This window comes from Megascapheus bottae, chromosome 7 (genome assembly GCF_031878675.1).
Source record: "Megascapheus bottae isolate mThoBot1 chromosome 7, mThoBot2.hap1, whole genome shotgun sequence".
Classification (NCBI taxonomy): Eukaryota; Metazoa; Chordata; class Mammalia; order Rodentia; family Geomyidae; genus Megascapheus; species Megascapheus bottae.
This window is the reverse complement of record NC_143515.1, coordinates 10,289,267-10,310,102: the sequence shown is the minus strand read 5'-3', so window position 1 is coordinate 10,310,102 and position 20,836 is coordinate 10,289,267. Positions and strand designations below refer to the sequence as shown.

The 20,836-nt window shown below is 36.0% G+C and overlaps 1 protein-coding gene across 3 annotated transcripts in view; it reads left to right on the top strand.

The window, feature by feature from the left end:
- Nucleotides 1-20,836, top strand: part of Tmem131 (transmembrane protein 131) — a 159,444-nt gene that overhangs the window by 102,200 nt on the left and 36,408 nt on the right. For all 3 annotated transcript variants that reach the window (XM_090336457.1, XM_090336456.1, XM_090336455.1), the window contains 15 exons: nucleotides 808-961; nucleotides 1,048-1,218; nucleotides 3,309-3,419; nucleotides 3,509-3,643; nucleotides 5,030-5,134; nucleotides 8,078-8,164; nucleotides 9,454-9,606; nucleotides 9,709-9,784; nucleotides 10,089-10,206; nucleotides 14,339-14,477; nucleotides 14,592-14,701; nucleotides 15,144-15,210; nucleotides 18,799-18,950; nucleotides 19,211-19,353; nucleotides 19,752-19,938. In XM_090336457.1, the coding sequence (XP_090192583.1) occupies nucleotides 808-961; nucleotides 1,048-1,218; nucleotides 3,309-3,419; nucleotides 3,509-3,643; nucleotides 5,030-5,134; nucleotides 8,078-8,164; nucleotides 9,454-9,606; nucleotides 9,709-9,784; nucleotides 10,089-10,206; nucleotides 14,339-14,477; nucleotides 14,592-14,701; nucleotides 15,144-15,210; nucleotides 18,799-18,950; nucleotides 19,211-19,353; nucleotides 19,752-19,938 (1,908 nt within the window). The remainder of the gene's footprint in view (nucleotides 1-807; nucleotides 962-1,047; nucleotides 1,219-3,308; nucleotides 3,420-3,508; nucleotides 3,644-5,029; nucleotides 5,135-8,077; nucleotides 8,165-9,453; nucleotides 9,607-9,708; nucleotides 9,785-10,088; nucleotides 10,207-14,338; nucleotides 14,478-14,591; nucleotides 14,702-15,143; nucleotides 15,211-18,798; nucleotides 18,951-19,210; nucleotides 19,354-19,751; nucleotides 19,939-20,836) is intronic.

The following is a 20,836-nucleotide window of genomic DNA, read 5'->3' as shown; positions in this document are numbered from 1 at the left end:
CCAGCCTGGGCACTAAAGTCCAAAGTCTGTGAGACTTTTATCTCCAATTAACCACTAGAAAACCAGAAGTGGTACTGTAGCTCCAGTGGTAGGGGGGTAGCCTTGAGCTGAAGAGCTCAGGGACAGCACCCAGGCCCAGAGTTCAGGCCCCACAACTGACCAAAAAAAAAAAAAATACAACTGCAGATTAAAGAAAAACACCTGTATCCTGTCTATTTTTTACTTTCTTAGGAGAAAAAGGTAAGTGTGATAGTGAGACTTTTATTTATCTAAAAGTGAATCTGATAACTTTTAAAATAGAGCACTTGAACCATTTTTTTCTGTCCTTTGCAACATGTGATTGTAGCTTGCTACTTAAGTATTTTGTGAGTTAAAACAAAAATATCAGTATTCCTTAATAAATTCATAAGCTCCTCTAGAATTAGTTTCTTGTAAGTGGATAGTAACATAAATCATTTTCTACTTATAGTTTAACCAGTGTTTTATTAATATATACTCGGTAGGTATGCATTTTAACAAGACTCGTTGCAGTTTCATTGATAAATATGGTAAGACTTTGGTTCATTGTTGGTTCTAATTCTTTGCTTATATGTAATTCACTGATAAATAGTTCTTCGTATTGCATTGCGATATTTTGCGAGCTATGTTTTGTCCCAAATTGTGTGGTCACTTGTTACAGTATTCTATACTTCCAGTGTGACTATAGTCTTTACTGCTAAATGTAAATTATTCTAACAAAAGAACTTGGGTTTTATATTAATGTGTAGAAATAAAATGATTTATTTTGTTTTTGTTTTCTTTAAATAGTTATTTGGGATTTGATCATGCTGCAACATTGTTTCACATCCGAGACAGTCCTGCTGATCCTGTGGAGAGGCCAATTTACCTTACTAACACTTTCAGTTTTGCAATCCTCATTCATGATGTGTTGTTACCAGAAGAGGCCAAAACAATGTTTAAAGTATGTCTAGGAATCCTCATGCTTTTTACTTCACTGTTCTAACAACTGGATTATACTGACTTTTTTCCTTTCCCATCATTACCTAGGTTCACAACTTCAGCAAACCAGTCTTAATTCTTCCTAATGAATCAGGATATATTTTTACCCTGGTTTTTATGGCATCCACATCATCCATGCACATAGATAACAACATTTTACTTATTACCAATGCTTCTAAATTTCACTTGCCAGTGCGGGTATACACAGGCTTTTTAGATGTAAGTATGATATCTACCTTTAAAATGTGAACTCCTAAGCATCTTTTCTGTTCTCAGATATTGTTAGGCAATTTTATAGCACTCTTTTAAGTTCTATTAAAGTAATCTAATTCCTTCCTTGTCTGTATCACTGTAAAAAGATATAGTGACCATCTCCTTATCATTGAAGGGTATATAAACCCCGCCCCTCCAATGAATACCTATGTTGTCTGAGTGTGTTTGGCTCCAGAATCTACTTACAGGTGTCACAATCTATGGATCCATGGATGTGAAACCCACATACTATGGAGAACCAACTGTACATAAATAATTTTCCTGTAGTTAGCAATGATTGTTAAATATATGAATGAAGCATAATAACAAATAGATTAACAAAAACAAGATTAATAGCAAACTAGGATTTATAATGTGTTCACTTAAAACTTTTTTTTTTTTGCTTGTCCTGGGGTTTGAATTCTGCATCTGAGCTCTAGCCCTTAGTGCCTCTGTGTTCAAGATTAGTGCTTCACCACTTGAACCACAGTGCCACAGTGGCTTTTTCTGAGTAGTTTATTGGAGATAACAGTCTCAGGAACTTCCTGCCCAGGCTGGCTTCAAAGTGCAGTCCTCAGATCTCAGTCTCCTAAGTAGCTAGGACTATAAGCATGAGCTTATATGACAAGATAGTTTATGACTTCTCTTTGTCATATTTAAATTACTAGAAACACTGGGAAATAAGGGTTTATGATACAACAACAGTCAGGCAAATAACCAACTACTAACTGACGAATAGTATGGATAGTACAGAAATGTTGGAGAAAGGAATAATTCACACCTCAGACCAGAACAACACAAGATTTCATTGCATTATGAGGAATGGCACTGTTGAGAATCTGATGAATTGTTTATTTCAGAAATCTTCCTTTTTAGTATATTTGGACTGCCATGAGTAATATCTCCTCATGATATAGTTACCTCCTCTACTTACAGACTCCATTTAGGTGTTTCTCACATTTTACTTTCTCTTGGTTTTACTTTTAAGTTGTTACAATGGTGGCAAATCTACAAAAGAACTAAATGAAAGAAAAATAATAGGAAAAAGATTATAAGGAAGATGAAGAGGCAATTTTGTAGGGAACAAAATGACCAACGTCAGGAAATACCAAGACAATCAGATTTTAAAAAGAAAGAAAATAAGGGTTAAGGAAGGATACATATTGGGAAATAATTATGTAAATACAGAAGTAAGAATAAATGTCTTCACAGTATAGAAAATGAACCAGGAAAAAAATATGGATATGGATATTATGAAAGTGAACAATAAAAGAAGCTCAGAAAAGGCATATAAATGATAAGCAAGTGCCCACAGAATTTTTTTTTTTTTTTTTTTGCCAATCCTGGGCTTGGGCTTGAGCTCAGGGCCTGAGCACTGTCCTTGGACTTTCTCAAGGCTAGAGCTCTACCACTTGAGCCTCAGCACCACTTCCGGCTTTTTTTTTTCTATGTATGTGGTACCGAGGAATCGAACCCGGGTCTTCATGCATGCTAGGCAAGCACTCTACCACTAGGCCAAACTCCCGGCCCCAGAATTTATTTATTTATTTTTTTTTTGCTTAATCACCAAGGTCTCCACTTAACCTTTCCCAGTATTTAGCCTCTTTCTTTTGTGTATCTTCAAACATGAAATAGCTGCTTTGTTGAGAGGCTGTTTCCATTTCTGGTTTGCCATAAAATTGTCTTGGTGAAAACTTAACTATATTTTATATATGTATGTATTTGTACATTAAATATAGAAATGCACACCTGCAATACTAACTACAAAGGAAGCTGAGATTTGAGGATCTCAGTTTGTAGAGAGCCCAGGCAGAAAAGTCTGTGAGACTCTTATCTCCACAAAAAGTTAGAAGTGAAGCTGTGGCTCAAGTGGAAGAGCCTTGAGCACAAAAGCTCATAGAGATTACCCAGGTCCAGAATTCAAGCCCCAGGTCTGGCAAAAAAAAAAAAAAAAAGGTAGAAACTTTAGCCTGTCTTCCTATAGGCTAAAGTTTTGATAACATTCTATTGCACAAAGATAATTTTATGTTTAATTCAGTTCCTTTATCTTTTTCTAGTACTTTGTGCTACCTCCCAAAATAGAAGAACGTTTCATAGATTTTGGAGTACTGAGTGCTACAGAAGCAAGTAATATTTTATTTGCAATTATAAACAGCAATCCAATTGAGGTAAAAATATATTGTTTTTATTTTAAATCATACTTACAGGTTTTATACTTGTGTTGTGCTCATCACTTCCATGTTTTCTCTTTTTAAAGTTGGCTATAAAAAGTTGGCATATCATAGGAGATGGTTTATCAATAGAACTTATAGCTACAGAAAGAGGCAATAGAACTACAATAATTTCAAGCCTTCCAGAGTTGGAAAAATCTTCTTTATCCGACCAGTCATCAGTAAGTAATCTTTCTTACTGCTTCCTGAAATTAAGATGTGTGCCTAAGGTAAAAAGTTAGTGAGACCATCATGTCAACAGATTAGCAGGACTCATAGTATACACCTGTGATCCAATCTACTTAGGTAGACGTATCAAAGACCACCCCAGACACAAACATCAGATTTTACCTGATAAATAACTAAGGGACAAGGCTCAGTACCTGTGTAATAAGCCCAAGTACCCAAATTCAAAGCCCTGATACCACCAAAGTAAAAAAAGAATGGATATCTAAACTGCAAATAAAAGACCATTGTTGGGGCCAGGAGTGTGGCCTAGTGGTAGAGTGGCTTGCTTAGCATGATATCACATACACAGAGAAAGCTAGAAGTGGCGCTGTGGCTCAGGTAGTAGAGGCTAGCATTGAGAAAAGCCCTAAGACTGTGCTCAACCCCTGAGTCTTAAGCCCCAAGACAGAAAAAAAAAAAATTATGCTGCATACATTAACTAATATGTTATGTAATAACATTAGTTATTTGATATTGACCTTACAGATAATCTACTTCAGCCCTCTCTGAACTCCTATACAGAGTTGGTCTATCCTGTATAGGAAGCAAAATGTACATTATCTTTATATAACATAGTGTTATTACAGGAGCTCCACGGACATTTGGAAGAATTTTTTTTTAGTCACTTATATGAAAATAATCTTGAAGGTTTTCTGTACTAACTAAAAGAAAGTATCAAACATGAAGATAAAAATTGGTCCCTGTGTACTTTTACTCTGATAAACTCATATAGTTTGGTACTACTGAAAAGGGAACTCAGAGTGGAGACCTACTCATCTTTAGGTTAAAATACAAGTTCTTGGAATAAATTTACAAAAAGAAAAGTGAGTATTTTTATGCTTATTTGTCCTTTTTTGAAAACTACGCTTCCATCAAATACCACATTTTGAGATTTTAATATGACAAACAGCATAGATGAAGATATCACTATTAATATAATTAGAGTTACCATGAGAACCTGAAGCAGAATTAACTGTACATGTACTTGTAACTAATGTGACTGAACTGGGGAAAGCCTTGTCCCTCTCAGCCTTCACATGCTTTGGCTGCTCAGAAAAGGGGAGGTAAATTTTAGGAGCTCTTCTGGCAAGAGGACTACACTTCTCCTGACTTGCCAGGTGGCAGTCTGCCTACTCTTTCTGAAGCAAGTATTCTGTGTGAGATATAGTATAATTATCAAGGAATGGATTATTTTAGATGTTTATACATGATGTTGTATTTCAGTTTCATATTGGCATATATTAGGATTTAGAAAGCTGTTTATCATTCTAGCCTTCCTTTTCACTTTCATAGGAAACATAAACTTCAGAAATAATGAATGTTACTTCTACTATGTACAGGTAATACTAGCATCAGGATATTTTGCAGTATTTAGAGTCAAACTTACCGCAAAAAAACTAGAAGGGATTCATGATGGAGCCATACAGATCACAACAGACTATGAGGTAAGGGCCTTACTGGGGGTTCTGAAAAGTTTAGTCCTTTTTATATTTTTGTTAATTTCAACTGATATATAAGAACTGTAAATATTTTTAGATCTCTATTTTTTTAGAAAACAGAACTAAATATAGTTTACTCATTTCATATCTTAAAAACTGAACTTCTGGGTCATTTTTGCAAGATTGATGTGATTTTTCTGCTAAAGCTGAAATCTCCTAAATAAAAATACTACCTTAGAAAAATGTCCTTAGTACATTTAGAGCTACTCTGTTAGAACTATATACCACAGATTGTTAAAACCTCTTATAGGACTTGAGAGGTCTCCAGTTCCTCCTGTAGTCATAATGGTCTTGTGTGACATAAAGGAAGGAAATCATTCCTTAACTTGAGTTCTCAGCATTGATAGTTATAGCAGTCATTTGAAGTCAAAGCACGAAAGAATCATTGAGCTTTTTATAATAGAATCTTTCTGGAGTTTACATCCTTAGGTTTGAATGATTATATTTATTTTTTGTGGATTTATTTCTATCAAACCCAAATATTTTTAATTTAGCATTGAAAAGCTCTTTGGGAAGAAAGCTAAGTTCAAGTTACTATCTTTTTCCTTCTACATATTTAATATGTATAACCTCCTCATGAAAAAAATTGAACTGCAAAATAAATAAAACTTATAAATAAATAAGTGATTTGTTGGTAATGTGGCAACTCAATTAAGTCCAAAAGTGAGGAATTCATACTTAATATTCATTTGGATACAGAAATAGGCCAGACAAGAGTGACTCGTCACCTGAAGTCATAGCTACCCAGAGGCTGAGATTTGGAAGATCTAAGTTTGAAATTAGCCTGGGCAGAAAAGTCTATGATATCATCTATAAAAAATAACAGGCAAATAAATTGGACTGAAGGCCTCATGGTAGAACACCAGTCAAGCAAACAAGCCAAGCAAACTTGAGGTCTTGAACTCAAATCCTACTACCACCAGAAATAAAAAGAAATTACTAAATTACATTTCAAAATAAGATAAGTTTTTGTTGCATGGTGAAATAAGAATAAATATCCTCTAGTGTCACTTCATTACTAACTCATTTGTAATGGACCATTAGTTGAAATTCCAACTCTAGAATGTTCAGTTTTTAAAAAAAAAAAAAATACATTGACGGGAGCCAGGAGTTTAAACTAGTGGTAGAGTGCTTGCCTAGCATGTACAAAGACCAGGGTTCACCAGTACCACATACATAGAAAAGGCCAGAAGTGGTGCTGTGGCTCAAGTGGTAGCACTTTAGCCTTGAGAAAGCCCAAGGACAGTGGGCTCAAGCTCCAGGACTGGCAAAAAAAAATGGATTGAAACATTTCTTTTTTTATTATTTTTATTTTTTTATATTTTTTATTGTAATTAATAAAAGGGTTACATGATATTTGCCAGATAGAAGGTGCATTAATTCACATACATTGATACCCTTTCACATGTCTTGGTCCCTATTACCCTCCCCTCCACCCCCCATCTTGTTTTCCCCCTTTCCCTATCCAATTTCAAATAACCAAATACAAATATATCCGATATATCAGATAACAAAGTGAGATACTGTAACAATATGAGAGGCACAGATCGAAACGTTCTTAATAAGGACCAAGAAGCGCAACAAATCAGAGAAAGTCTGGGTAAGTGGGACTGCATTAAACTGCAGAGCTTTTGTATGGCAAAGGACATAGCTAGTAAATTAATTAAGAAGCCTACAGAGTGGGAGAAGATCTTCACCTGCCATACAACGGACAAAGGCCTCATATCTAAAATATGTTCTTCTTAAGGTACTATGTTATCTCTCATCTCTTTTGCTGTCCCTTGGTTATCTCATATGGTTACAGTATCTCACTTTGTTACCTGATATAGTGGATATATTTGTCTTTGGTTATTTGAAATTGGATAGGGAACGGGGGAAAACAAGATGAGGGGTGGAGGTGGGGGGGAGGGAAATGGGGACCAAGACATGTGAAAGGGTATCAATGCATGGGAATTAATGCACCATCTATCTGGCAAATATCATTTAACCCTTCTATTAATTACAATAAAAATATATGAAAAAAATATGTCAACAGCTCAAAAAATTGAATCACTCCAAAACTAATCTCCAAAGTAACAACCATCCCATTAAAAAATGGGCCAAAGACTTAAAGAGAGTCTTCTCTGAAGAAGAAACAAAAATGGCCTATAGACACATGAAGAAATGCTCCACATCTCTGGTCATAAAAGAAATGCAAATCAAAACAACTCTAAGATTCCACCTCACTCCAGTTAGAATGGCCAGGATCAAAAAAACTAATAACAGATGCTGGAGGGGATGTGGCCAGGAGGAATCACTACTACACTGTTGGTGGGAGTGCAAACTCGTTCAACCACTATGGAAAGCAGTATGGCAGTGCTTCAAAAGGCTAAACATAGAGCTCCCCTATGACCCAGCAATTCCACTACTTGGCATTTACCCAATCATCCAGAAACAAGGGCATACTAAACCCATTAGCACAACAATGTTCATTGCAGCACTATTTACCATAGCAATGAAACCTATTTCTGTATACAAGAGAGAGCTATATAGAGAGAAACTGCTGAAGTTTTACATTATTTTAGGAGTATAATTTTCCTTTTTAAACTAATGAACAAAATACATTTTTTAAATCTCCATTTTTCCCATTATTTAGTCATGTTAAGTATATTTTCAATGAATTACTGAGTGGTACATGAAATTTAATGTATTTCATTACATTTTATGGAGAACATTGAACAGATTATTAAATAATATCTAAGGGCAATTTTAATGTTAGTTTTGAATTGATTTTTGCCAATTCAAGTCCCAAAATGAGTGTTTTTTAACCCTCAGAACAATGCAGTAATTATCAAGCTCATTCTTAGACTTAAACACTTACTAATTGTGGTCTGCTTTTTCGTTCCACAGATCCTAACTATTCCTGTGAAGGCTGTGATTGCAGTGGGCTCCCTAACCTGTTTCCCTAAGCATATGGTTCTTCCCCCTGCTTTTCCAGTAAGACACTATAGACTCTTTTAAGTTTGACTTTACCTCTACATTTCTAGAATTCAATAGGAAAATCAGTTATTATTTTTTAATCATTTATTATAAGGTAATATAATGTCCCAGGCTCTTTTAGAAGAGGTTAAAAGGAATAAGAAATATCCCTTCCTGCTGGGCACCTGTGGCTCATATCTGTAATCCTGACTACTCAGGACGCTAAGTAAGAAAGTTCCTGAGACCCTTATCTCTAATTAACCACTAAAAACCAAAAATGTACCCGTGGCTCAAATTACAGAGTTCCACCATTGAGTGAAAATGCTAAGGGACAAAGCTCTAGTATAAGCACAAAGCTCTAGTATAAGCACAGAGAGGCGGGGGGGGGGGGGGGGGGAGAGAAGGGAGGGAGGGGAAGGAAGTGAAGGAAGGGAAGGCAAGCACGCACTCATGCATGCACGCACGCATACACACACACACACACACACACACACACACACACTCACGCACGCACGCACACCAGCACACCCTTCAAAAGTTTTACTGTCAGGTTAGTAGCTTAGCCTAGTGGTAGAGTGCTCACCTAGCATGCCTGAAGCCCTGATTCAATTCCTCAGTATCACATACTCAGAAAAAAAATCCAGAAGGGGCACTGTGGTTCAAGTGACAGAGCACTAGCCTTGAGCAAAAGTGTCCAAGGACCTGTGCTCAGGCCCTGAGTTCAAGCCCCAGGACTGGCAAAAAATAAATTTTACCATCTAGAATGGAAAATGGGGTCCTAGTGGTAGAGTCTAGCATGCCTGAAGTCCTGGAATTGATTCCTCCGTACCACATACACAGAAAAAACTGGAAGTGGCACTGTGGCTCAAGTAGCAGAGCACTAGCCTTGAGCAAAACATGTCTAAGGACAGTGCCCAGGCCTGAGTTCAAGCCCCAAGACTGGCAAAAAAAAAGAATGGGAAATGGACTCGTAGGTGTAGAACAATCCCTCTTACATAACCTGTGGTAGACAACATAATGGATTCAAGCATCAAAACATCGCAAAATTATATATGATGTACAGTAAATTCTAAATTCAAGGTAACTTTTTAAAATACAAATTTTGAACAGTGCTAAGTTTTATTTTGATCTTAAGTAAACCTTCACCTTCTTGTCATTCTATCTTGCTCTGGTTGCTTAGTGAACTCATTATTTTAAAAAAATATATATGTTTACCTTTAAGATAAATGATCTCTTTATTTTCTGCCTAATAACTGTGATTTTAAGAAAATCTAATCATACGTGACTGTTTGTTTGTTTTCCTTCAGGGGAAAATAGTTCATCAGAGTTTAAATATTATGAATTCCTTCTCACAGAAGGTAAAGATACAACAAATAAGATCTTTATCAGAAGATGTACGATTTTACTATAAACGATTACGGGGTAATAGAGAAGACTTGGAACCAGGCAAAAAGTCAAAGGTTTGAAAATGTTGTATTTGAGAAATCACATACCTATTAACAGCTTGTTATTGTGTCTTTCTGTGAATTAGGGATTCATACTTCTCCTGTGTCTCCTTATAGATTGCGAACATTTATTTTGATCCTGGGCTACAGTGTGGGGATCATTGCTATATCGGTTTGCCATTTCTTTCCAAAAGTGAGTATCTTGCTCCCTGTGATTCCTTCACTGCTCATAAAATATTATTCTTTTTTCCCCCTCTTATTATTTTTCTAATAGTGTCTCACATTTTTGCAGCAGGGCCAACCTTGGACTGTGATCCTCCCACTTAAGACTGCCCACATAACTGGGATTGTAGGCATATTCAATATCATCTCACCCAAACTCCCAAAATATTATTTATTTAATTAATGGCTCTCACTGTTAAGGTCCATCCTTGTATCTGGGTACTGCAGAAGTTACTTGAAGGAAAATGTGTCATAATTTGTGTTTCCTTTTTCAGCTGAACCCAAAGTACAGCCTGGAGTGGCTATGCAGGAAGATATGTGGGATGCTGACTGGGATTCTCATCAAAGCTTATTCAAAGCATGGATGGCAATAAAGGAAAATTCAGGTCATAAGTGAGTACTTTATTTAGTATAAACCCTCACAGATTTGAAATATCACACTTGATATTGCATTCTAAATGTCATTGCATTTTTATATTAATCATTATATGACTAAGAAAATAGGCCTAATAAAGGAAATTCAAATCAAAATAACAGAGATTCCACCTCACTCCAGTTAGAATGGCTCTTATCAAAAATACAAGTAACAGATGCTGGGATGAATCTGGGCAAAAAGGAACCCTATTACACTGTTGGTAGGAATGTAAACTTATTCAACCTTTCTGAAAAACAATATGGAAGCTTCTCAGAAAACTAAATATAGAACTACCCTATGATCCAGCAATGCCACTCTTGGGCATTTATACAAAGTATTACAAGTTAGGATACAGTAAAGCCAGCAGCACAACTGTGTTCATTGTAGTACTTTTCACCATAGCCAAAAATATGGAAAATGCCCAGATGCCTCTCAGTGAACAAATGAACCAGAAAACGTGGTATGTACATAATAGAATTTTACTCATCCATTAGAAAGAATCATTTACAAAAAAAATGGAAGGACCTGGAAAATAATTACATTAAGTCAGGCCTAGAGAGACAATGGTTACAAGTTTTCTCTCATGTGGAAAATAGAATTAGTTTATAAAAATAAGTACCTTAGGAGTGATATGCAAATGTATTAACTGAACTACAATAGATTCAAGGGAGAATTCAAGCAATGTAATTCCTTAGAAAGGTTAAGCCTCTGGGAGTAGGAGTTTGTCCTAGTGGTAGAGTGCTTGCCTAGCATGCACGAAGACCCGGGTTCAATTCCTCGGTACCACATACATAGAAAAAATCCAGAAATGGTGCTGAGGCTTAAGCGGTAGAACTCTAACCTTGAGCAGAAGCTTCAGTGACAGCACCCAGACCCAGAGTTTAAGCCCCATGACCAACCCCCCCGCCAAAAAAAAACAAAAATAAAACAAGAAAGGTTAACAAGATAAACACCAAGAAACAAGTCTTTGATAGTGAAGAGTCAAGGGGAGGGGGGGGAGGATGTAGTCCAAAATTCAAATAAAGAGTGACATTGATCAAGATGCCTTACATTCATAAACTTTTGTTCAATGGCAAATCCTTTGTGCAGCTGCTTAAAAATAATACAAATACATATATAATTTTTTTAAAAGTAAGCCTAATCTTCAGAGAGTTATTAGTGGGGTATCTTAAATTATCAGTGCCATTGTATATTACTTAAAGGCATACACTAGCCATTTTTTCACTTTTCTCCTTTGCTCAAGATACTTTTATAAAATCAGAGAGGATTTTTTTTTTTTTTAGTTGCCAATCCTGGGTTTTGAACTCTGGGCCTGGGTACTGTCCCTGAGCTTTTCACCTCAAAACTAGAGCTCTACCATTTGTGCCACTTCTGGCTTTTTGTGATTAATTGGAGATAAAGAGTCTCACGGACTTTCCTGCCCAGACTGGCTTTGAAATGTGGTCCTCAGATCTCAGCCTGATTATGTAGGATTTCAGAAATGAGCCATCAGTGCCTTACCAAAGAAATTATTTGAAATTGCCTTTCTGTACGTTGACTACACAGTTCACCTTTAGATACATCCCTGGCATAAGTTTTTACTTGCCACTGACCTCTGAACGGAAAGCTACATTTGTTCCACAGCTGGAGACCAAGTATCTTGTCTTTTGTAGAAAGTCCTATCTTTTCTTTCAAAGTTCTGGCTGTGGCAAGCCACACAGGTCCTTCACTGTGTCTTTAGCATATAGAAAATGTACTAATAGCAAAGCAGTATACCTGAATCCAATATGTGCTTGGTACTATAGAAAGCTGTTTATATTCTGCAGAGAAATATTTGTCTAGAAACAATGATGATATTGCATGTCATAAAAGGTTCTCCTCAGCTGCAAAATTTGAAATGTATTTATCAGAATTAAGATATTGTAGGGGTTAGAGGGAGGGAAAATGGGAGGAAAAACATGCAAAGGAGTAACAATATTCAAGAAGTAATGTACTCACTACCTTACAAATATAACTGTAACCCCACACATCACCCAGACCATACACTTTTTAAAAAAAAAAAGATGTTTTAGCTTAAAGTTCTAAGAATTCTCAAACCATTATAGTTGAATCTGAGAGTTTGTTCTACTATGAAACATTTTTAAGACAAAAGAAAGCTAAGTTTTTTAAATGATTAAAGTAAGTATACAGAGACTTCTACCCTCCTCAGTGAAGAGATCACTGCTTAAGCACTGCTTTGTGCCCTGGGTTTCCACAGTGCACACTACAAAGTAGAAGAAGCCTCCAAGTTTTAATGTCTAGTTATGAATGAATAGCTCACAGTGCTGCCCTAGGCTCAGCAGCCAGGGAGTCTCTTTACCCACTACCAAACACCTACCTTCCTGTGCACCCAACATCCCACTGCCAAACCTGGGTCTGTCTCCCTATGCCACCATCACAGTGAGTGTGAAGTTTATCTTGCCATTGTGTTGCCTTGTCAACCTGCATGTCACAGGGAAGTTTTTCTGCTAGTCTTATAAAGTGTCTAATCTTGCCATTCATTAAACTGAACTATTAGTTTAAGTGGACTTTGGTGTTTGGGCCTTAGCCTCATTTATAAATGTGTCCTTAGTCTTGAACAACTGGCTTATCAACACTTGGAAGTATAGAAATAAATGAAGTCTACAATATTGATGAAACTTTTTTTTTTGGTCATGGGGCTTAAACACTGGGTCTGGGCGCTGTCCCTGAACTCTTGAGTTCAAGGCTAGCACTCTACCACTCTGAGCCACAGCATCACTTCAGGTTTTCCAGTGGTTAACTGGAGATAAGAGTCTCATGGACTTTTGTTCCCAGGCTGGTATTGAACTGTAGTCCTCAGATCTCAGCCTCCTGAATATTGATGAAACTTTTTTTTTCTCCAGTCTTAGGGCTTGAACGCAGGGCCTGGGCACTGTCCTTGGGCTTTCTCAAGGCCCACGCTCTACCACTTGAGCTACAGCACCCCTTCTGATGTTTTATGTGTACCAAGGAATGGAACTGAGGGCTTCATTCTAGCCAGGCAGTCTCCCACTAGGGCCATGCTCTCAGCCCCTACACCTCTTTTTTTTCTTTTTTCCTTTTTCTTTTTTTTTTTTTTTTTTTTTTTTTGCCAGTCCAGGGGCTTAAACTCAGGCCCTAAGCACTGTCCTTGGGCTTTCTTCAGGCTAAAGCTCTACCATTTGAGCCACAGCACCACAACTTTTTCTATGTATGTGGTACTGAGGAATATAACCTGAGTCTTCGTGCATGCTAGGCAAGCACTTTACCACTAGGCCAAACTTCTAGCCCCTTGATGAAACTTTTGTTTCAGACCCTCTTGTTTTACTTCTTTAGCTGATATCTTTGTTTCACTTGAGGATTTTGTTTTAGGTTTTATATCAAAAAAGGAAATCCATATGCCAAGCAGTGCATTGCCTTCTTATTAGTTGTACTGAAAATATTCTCAGCATCCTGCTGTGAGTAGGTAGATCTTTACCCTAGTCGTGTAAGATCCTTTAATTCCTTATAACATCTTACCTTCATATTATCTTGCTTTTTCTAAGTATTATATCTAGTACAATCCAGATCTTCTTGTAGAATTTATACTTTAAAAGATTTTTTAAGACTTACAAGATTGTACTAATGCTATTAGAACTATTTGGAAGATTTATTCTCCTTGACAAAAATAACACAAGGTCTGCTTGGGAGGCAAAAATGTGGCCAGCCTGAGCAAAAGGAAGTTCAAGAGATTTTTGCCTCAACTGGTAGTGCGTACCTATAATCCCTATTAACACAAGAAAGCACAAGTAAAAGGCATGAAGACCCTAACTTGGAAATAACCAACACAAAAGAATATTGAGGTATAGTTCAAGTGGTAGCACATCTACCTAGCAGGTATGAGGCCCTGAGTTTGATCCTAGTACAAAAAACAAAATGGCAATTCTTTTTGACAAAATAGTGGCATCATCATATAGCATTTAAAGCTTAGTAAAATAATGATTCTGAATAAACAGTTGGGTTTTTTCCAGGGCCAGAATAAACTTTCTTAAGTACACAAGTCTGGTAAAATTTCTTGTGTTTGCAGAGCTCAAATATTTCATTTTGATAGTGATTTATGAATTGTCTTTCTAGGTTGAGTGCTATATTTGAAGTAAATACAGACCTTCAAAAAAATATAGTATCAAAGATCACTGCCGAGCTCTCCTGGCCTTCCATTGTTAGTTCACCCCGGCTCTTGAAGTTCCCACTCACTAATACAAACTGCTCTTCAGTAAGTATCCAAAACAATGTTTGGTCTTAGAAAGAGGTAATAGGACTATAAAAGAGTTACTTTTAACTCTGAACTCTAGAAATCTTTATCTTTTGTATTATTGCTTTGTTTAAGGAAGAAGAGATTACGTTAGAAAACCCTTCAGATGTTCCTGTCTATGTTCAGTTTATTCCTCTGGCTTTATATTCCAACCCTTCAGTCTTTGTAGATAAGTTAGTCTCAAGGTAAGCATAGTTATCAAAATTATTCTCCATAGTTTTGATTATTCATTTAAAGCTGTATTGTAGGTCATAGAGTAATAGATTTTTTTTTTTAATTTAGATTCTGAATCTATAAAGTTGCTCAAAGGTTCTGAGGAAAAGGACTATATTAAAGCATTTAGAAAAGCTTTCAATTTTTAAGGCAGTGTGGAACTCCTTCCTAACAAATTTGTAAAGAGAAAATGGATGGAACTATTCCAGTATTTTCATTTATAAAAATAGGCAAACAAGATATTAATTATAAACTGTAGCCTTTAATATTTTAAGGATTATCAATGTTATATTATTGATTTCCAAACCTGCCAAAAGCTAATTTATAAATAAAGCAAAATTTGACCATTGTTCCATAATCCCCTTAATTATAATGCTGTTAATGAAGACATACATACTTTTTTTGTTGTTTTAGGTTTAACTTGAGTAAGGTGGCAAAGATAGATTTGAGAACACTAGAATTCCAAGTCTACAGAAACAGTGTAAGTATTCAAATTTCATAGTATTCTGTAGTATGAATACAGCAAATATTAAGGAAACCAAGGACGGTCCTTAAATTTGGTGGAAGGGCAAGTTACTGAAATAGATGAAACAATCTAGTAATTGAGAGGCAAATAAGCAGGGAAGAATGGGTAGGATTTAAATCAAGGCAGGGCATACTAAGGTAGTTGCTCATAGTTGGTATTAAACACTAATTCCTTGGAGGTTTGTCTTAACCACCTGAGATTACTGGTGAAGTTTAAACCTCAAAACATTGAATTCAATTATTTAACTTTTCCTTCTGTGTGCTTTTTGATAGAATTGTAAGCTTCATCAATATGAAGCCTGTACTGGCTGTTTTCATAGTTCTTGTGGCATTATACCTGGTTTATACTCAGTAGATAATCTTGCATTAAATTCATGCATACATAGGCTGAATTGTTCTAAGAACTCTGTTTCCTATCATTCAGGCTGAGCAACTTCCAATCACTCACAATTGTGTAAGGCCTTGATGAGGAGGGTGTGGGTAAGTCAGGAGGAAACAAAAGTCCCTGAAGACTGGCAAGGGTCTTTTGGGCTCCCTGCCTTTTCTGCTCAGGACCAAATTCAAATCTGTTTTTCTCAGATTTCAGAACATTGTTCCTTACCATTGCACCACAGGGTTATTGCTGGTGAGCTGTTGCTTATGAGCTTTGTCAAACCAAGTATTTATAGTTATTGAAATATTGTGGTGTTTGCCATAGTTTCATGTTGCAATAGCTGGAACACTAGGTTGAAGGAGAGAATCCTGAATTCTAGTCTCATAGCTTTTCTCTTGACATTTTTTGGTGCTTGTTTTTCCCATCCGTAAACTACCAATATAACAAACTGTTATTAGAGGTTATTAAGAAGGCTTAGCCAGAATTTTATTTCCTCTGTTTTTTTATAAGGGAGGATATGTGTGTGCATGCATGTGTGTGCGTGTGTGTGAAATAAACTAGTGCATACAAGTGATGGTTGTAAGGTATAATGCACTGGACTACGCAGTAGAAAGGAAAAGGAATGACTCTTAATCCCCGCAGACTAGTTAGGAATGTATTCTAAATAAAAATTGTGAGAGTCCTAAGATGAGAATAGTGTAAATTCTATCCCAGTTTTTGATAGTGCCATAGAACTATGGTTCTCAAAGTACTTGTTTGTTTTCAGGACTCTTTTATAAAAAGTCTTGAAAACTCTTAAGGAGCCAAGAGAGGTTTTTTTTGTATGGATTACATTTATTACTGATATTTTATCATATTGGAAAATAAAACTGAGGTGTTTAAAATATTAATCTCATTTGTTTAAAATAATGTTTTCATTTAACATAAGTGCATAAAAATGAAAACTAGCTATATTTTTAAAGACTTCCATTTTACAAGAATGAATTGCTTTACATTTTTGCAAATATCTCTAATGTTCTATTAAGTAGACAGAGTCTGCCTCAGTCAGTCTCTCATGATACACTATTGAAATATGTGGTAAGAATCTGATCTAATACAGTTACGTCAATTATAAGAAAAATACTGGTTCAATGTGATATTTAAACCAACCGTATTCTTTAATACTGTCATTACTCTGGTGAGAAGTTTCTGACTTCTCAGCATTAGAAAGTAACTTGGCTAACAGGGGTTGGGAAAACAAGTTATCGAAAATACTAAATTTTTTTCTCAAAAGCTGATTTTTATCATTAACAAGTAGTACTGGAGTTGTTTCCCTTCAGGGTACTTGAATGCCTTATTTTCCCCAAAATGCCTGCTAAATACTATATAACTTGACTGTCAGCCATTCTTTTAGACATTAATGGAGAGCAGAACAGCTACTTGCATCTCAAATAGATTTTTAGCACACCATGGAACTTCGTTGTGCTGGAGGAGTACTTCATGCATATTTCATGTGTTGCTTCATTTTGCCCCACTTGTACAAGCACGTGGCAGGGAAGCATAGGGTAGCTACTAGTAAAGTTTGACATTGTTGTAATGATTCACACTGAAGGGTCAGTACAATTACCCTCTGATGGTGTTGAGGACTATCTGTGTAAATACTAACTCAGTGAAAAGCAAATAGTCTGTTAGGGTTCTTAGGAAAGTGATTTGGACTTCATGAATACCCTCTGATGCTGTTGAGGACTATCTGTGTAAATACTAACTCAGTGAAAAGCAAATAGTCTGTTAGGGTTCTTAGGAAAGTGATTTGGACTTCATGATACCTGGTGATCTGAGATCACCAGGTATTGCTAAATTACTCCTTGAGAATTATTTTTTTTGCTATAAAACTGTCAATGGGAAGTGGCACAGTGGTTCAAGTGGTAGGGTGGGAGACTTGAAGAGCTCAGGGACAATGCCCAGGCCCAACATTCAAGCCCCACAACCAACCAAAATAAAAAAAAAAATTTTTTTAAAAAGCTGTCAACAATGTCCTGGGGAAATCACAGCATCCTGAAGTGCTTCCCAATTCATCAGAACTTAAATTAGCTCGTATTTGTTTTATTCACTAACCAGTTGGGAGTAATGTTTTGACAGACAATATGTTAGATGTGAAAGAAAGTTTTGTTTGTTTTACCTCAGAAGCAATAAAGAGCAGTGTGCTTCATAAAGCCCACTGACAATCTTAATTTGTCTCTATGTAGATTCAAGCTAATTTAGATATATTTGTCTATATGATTTAAACATAATTCTGCCTAAGGGAGTAAAAAAAGGTTGCAGAACTCACTCTCTTGTGGATCAATAAGCCATGAAGAATGTATGGATAGCTAAAGTCAAATATTGCCAACCTTTCCCCAAAATTGCTTCATCTTAAAAAGCAAAACAGTACATTTTCATGTACAAGCTATGTTTTTTTAATTTAAAAATAAGTATTTTCTAACATTATTTGTAATTGACCATCATATTTAGATATTAAATGGATCTATACTATAAAATTTAAACAAATAAGTGTCTAATTTTCAAAGTAAAATATAATAACAAATATGAATTGGCAGTATTTTACAAGTAAAATATATGCTTCCATTGTTTCCTTCTGGAAAGGAATAGGACAGCCGTGACCAGGAGCAGCAGCAGGTGAACCCAAGGATACTGAGCTTTGGTTACACTTGGTGCTAATGCATTAAGCTATTTGTTTTAGGTTTATGACCGTTTCTTTTTAAGGATATAAAAATATATCCTTAAAAATTTTGGGAGAATTTATTTTGCTTTATTTATTTGCATATGTTATGCAAAGGGGTGGGGTTTAATTGTGACATTAACTCTTCACAGCTCTTTCACTCTTTTTCCTTAAAACAATTTCAACACATTGTTTTATTTTCCAAAAAAAAATTAAGGCTTAAAGTATATATAGAAAAACAAGTGCTTGGGACATGGGTAACCTAGGTATAAAGCCCGCAAAATATAAGGTCTTCTCACTGTTTTCCCTGCTCTGATTGCCAGCTTACCAGTGTTGAAATCATTAAGAAAAAAGTTATTTGCATAATCAGTTTGAAGAACTGTATTGGGCTCTAGATGGGGTTAAGGGGATAAAAACGTTTTCCCAGAAAATTGATGTTAAATGACTCCTATTTGTTTACCTAATGTTCGAAGGCTCATCCACTGCAAAGTTCGACAGGATTTACAGAGGGCCTCTCTCGACATTTAATTTTAAACCTAATTTTAAAACCTGGAGAAAAGAAATCTGTCAAAGTGAAGTTTACTCCAACTCACAACAGAACTGTTTCTTCACTAATCATAGTCAGGTAGGTTCTGTGATAGAAGCATTGGTTGAGTTTTTCAAATTCCTTATAGCACTCAGAAACATGAATGGTATCGTGCTATATGTACCATCTGTGATTTAACAATGAATGACTCTTGCTCTTTGGAACTTCCAAATTTTCACTTAGAATTCAATGTTTAATTCCTTGTGGCATCTTATACTGTAGTGGTAGATATTATAAATGAAAATATTATACAGATTTAATGTAAATTTTAAAAATCTGCAATTCTTACTTTTGCATAGAAATAACTTGACAGTGGTGGATGCTGTGATGGTCCAAGGACAAGGAACAACCGAGAATTTGCGTGTGGCAGGCAAGCTTCCGGGTCCAGGAAGTTCTTTGCGATTTAAAATCACAGAAGCATTGTTAAAAGATTGTATAGACAGTGAGTATGAGTATTCTTAATCATAAAAATGGCACAAAAGGTCAGCATTTGTTCTCAACAGCAAGTAATTCCAAAAGCAAGGGCAATGTGTGTGTGCCCACCATTCTGTTGGTGATGAATACTTACAGTGTTGAGGAAATCCTATGCCTTGGTATTCAGTATTGTTTGGTTTAAAGTATCAATGCTCACTGCATACTTGAAAGCTAAAACTAATAACTTTTGCCATCTAAAAATCACATATCCAAGTAAAGTGCTTTTTTATGGAATTTAAGAATGGCTGATTTCTTTGGTATGTGAATTTTCATCTCTTGCATATAGGAGTTCATAAGTAATGATACTATAGTCTTGACCAGAAGTACACAATGGCAAGATTTATCCTCCTGATTTTTTTCCTTTAGGTTTGAAACTGAGAGAACCGAATTTCACATTGAAAAGAACATTTAAAGTAGAGAATACAGGACAACTTCAGATTCACATAGAAACCATTGAAATCAGTGGATACTCCTGTGAGGGATATGGCTTTAAAGTGGTTAATTGTCAAGAGTTTTCACTAAGTGCCAATGCCTCTAGAGATATAATCATACTGTAAGTATGTCCTTATAAGATATGACATAATAAATCACTGACTTCTCAGTAATCCCTTTTTTGTGAGTTATTCAAATATTGCACAAGGGTATGTTTTAATATTTACAAAAATTCAAAGGTGGCGGTGGCTCACGCCTGTAATCCTAGCTACTCAGGAGGTTGAGATCTGAGGATCAAGGTTCAAAGCCAGCCCAGGCACAAAAGGAACTGGGACTCTTTCGGGACTCTTTCTCTCCGGTTAACCTCTAGAAAATGGGAAGTGGGGGTTGACTCAAGGATAGAGCAGTAGCCTTAAGCTGAAGAGGTTAGGGACAGTGCCCAGGCCAAATTCAAGCCCCATGACCTACAGGAAAAAAAAATTCAAAGGTATTTAATCCACTAATATGTTCCTTTTTTCCCTTAAACCTTCAGCTAAGATTTCTTTATGTTTTTGTTTAAAATGTATAAAATTCTTCTTCCTCCCAAGTGGATCAGATTATCCTAGAAACTAACTTCAAAATTATTATCAACTGGGCACTGTGGCTCATGCCTGTAATCCTAGCTCCTCAGGAGGCTGAAATCTGAGAATTGTGGTTCAGAGCCAGCCCGGGCACTAAAGAATGTGAGACTCTTATCTCTTATCTGCAGTTAATCACTAGAAAACAGGAAGTGGGCCTGTGGCTCAGATGTAGGACAGTAGCCTTGAACTGAAGGGACAATGCCCAGGCCCAAAGTTCAAGCCCCATGACCCACCCAAAAAAAAAAAAAAAAAATATATATATATATATATACACATATATATACATATATATATGTGTATATATATATATATGGTCAATGTTGTATTAAAGTATGAAATGTTAGTATGAGTTTACAATACCTCAACTACAAAGCAGAAACATGTACCTTACATGGTTTT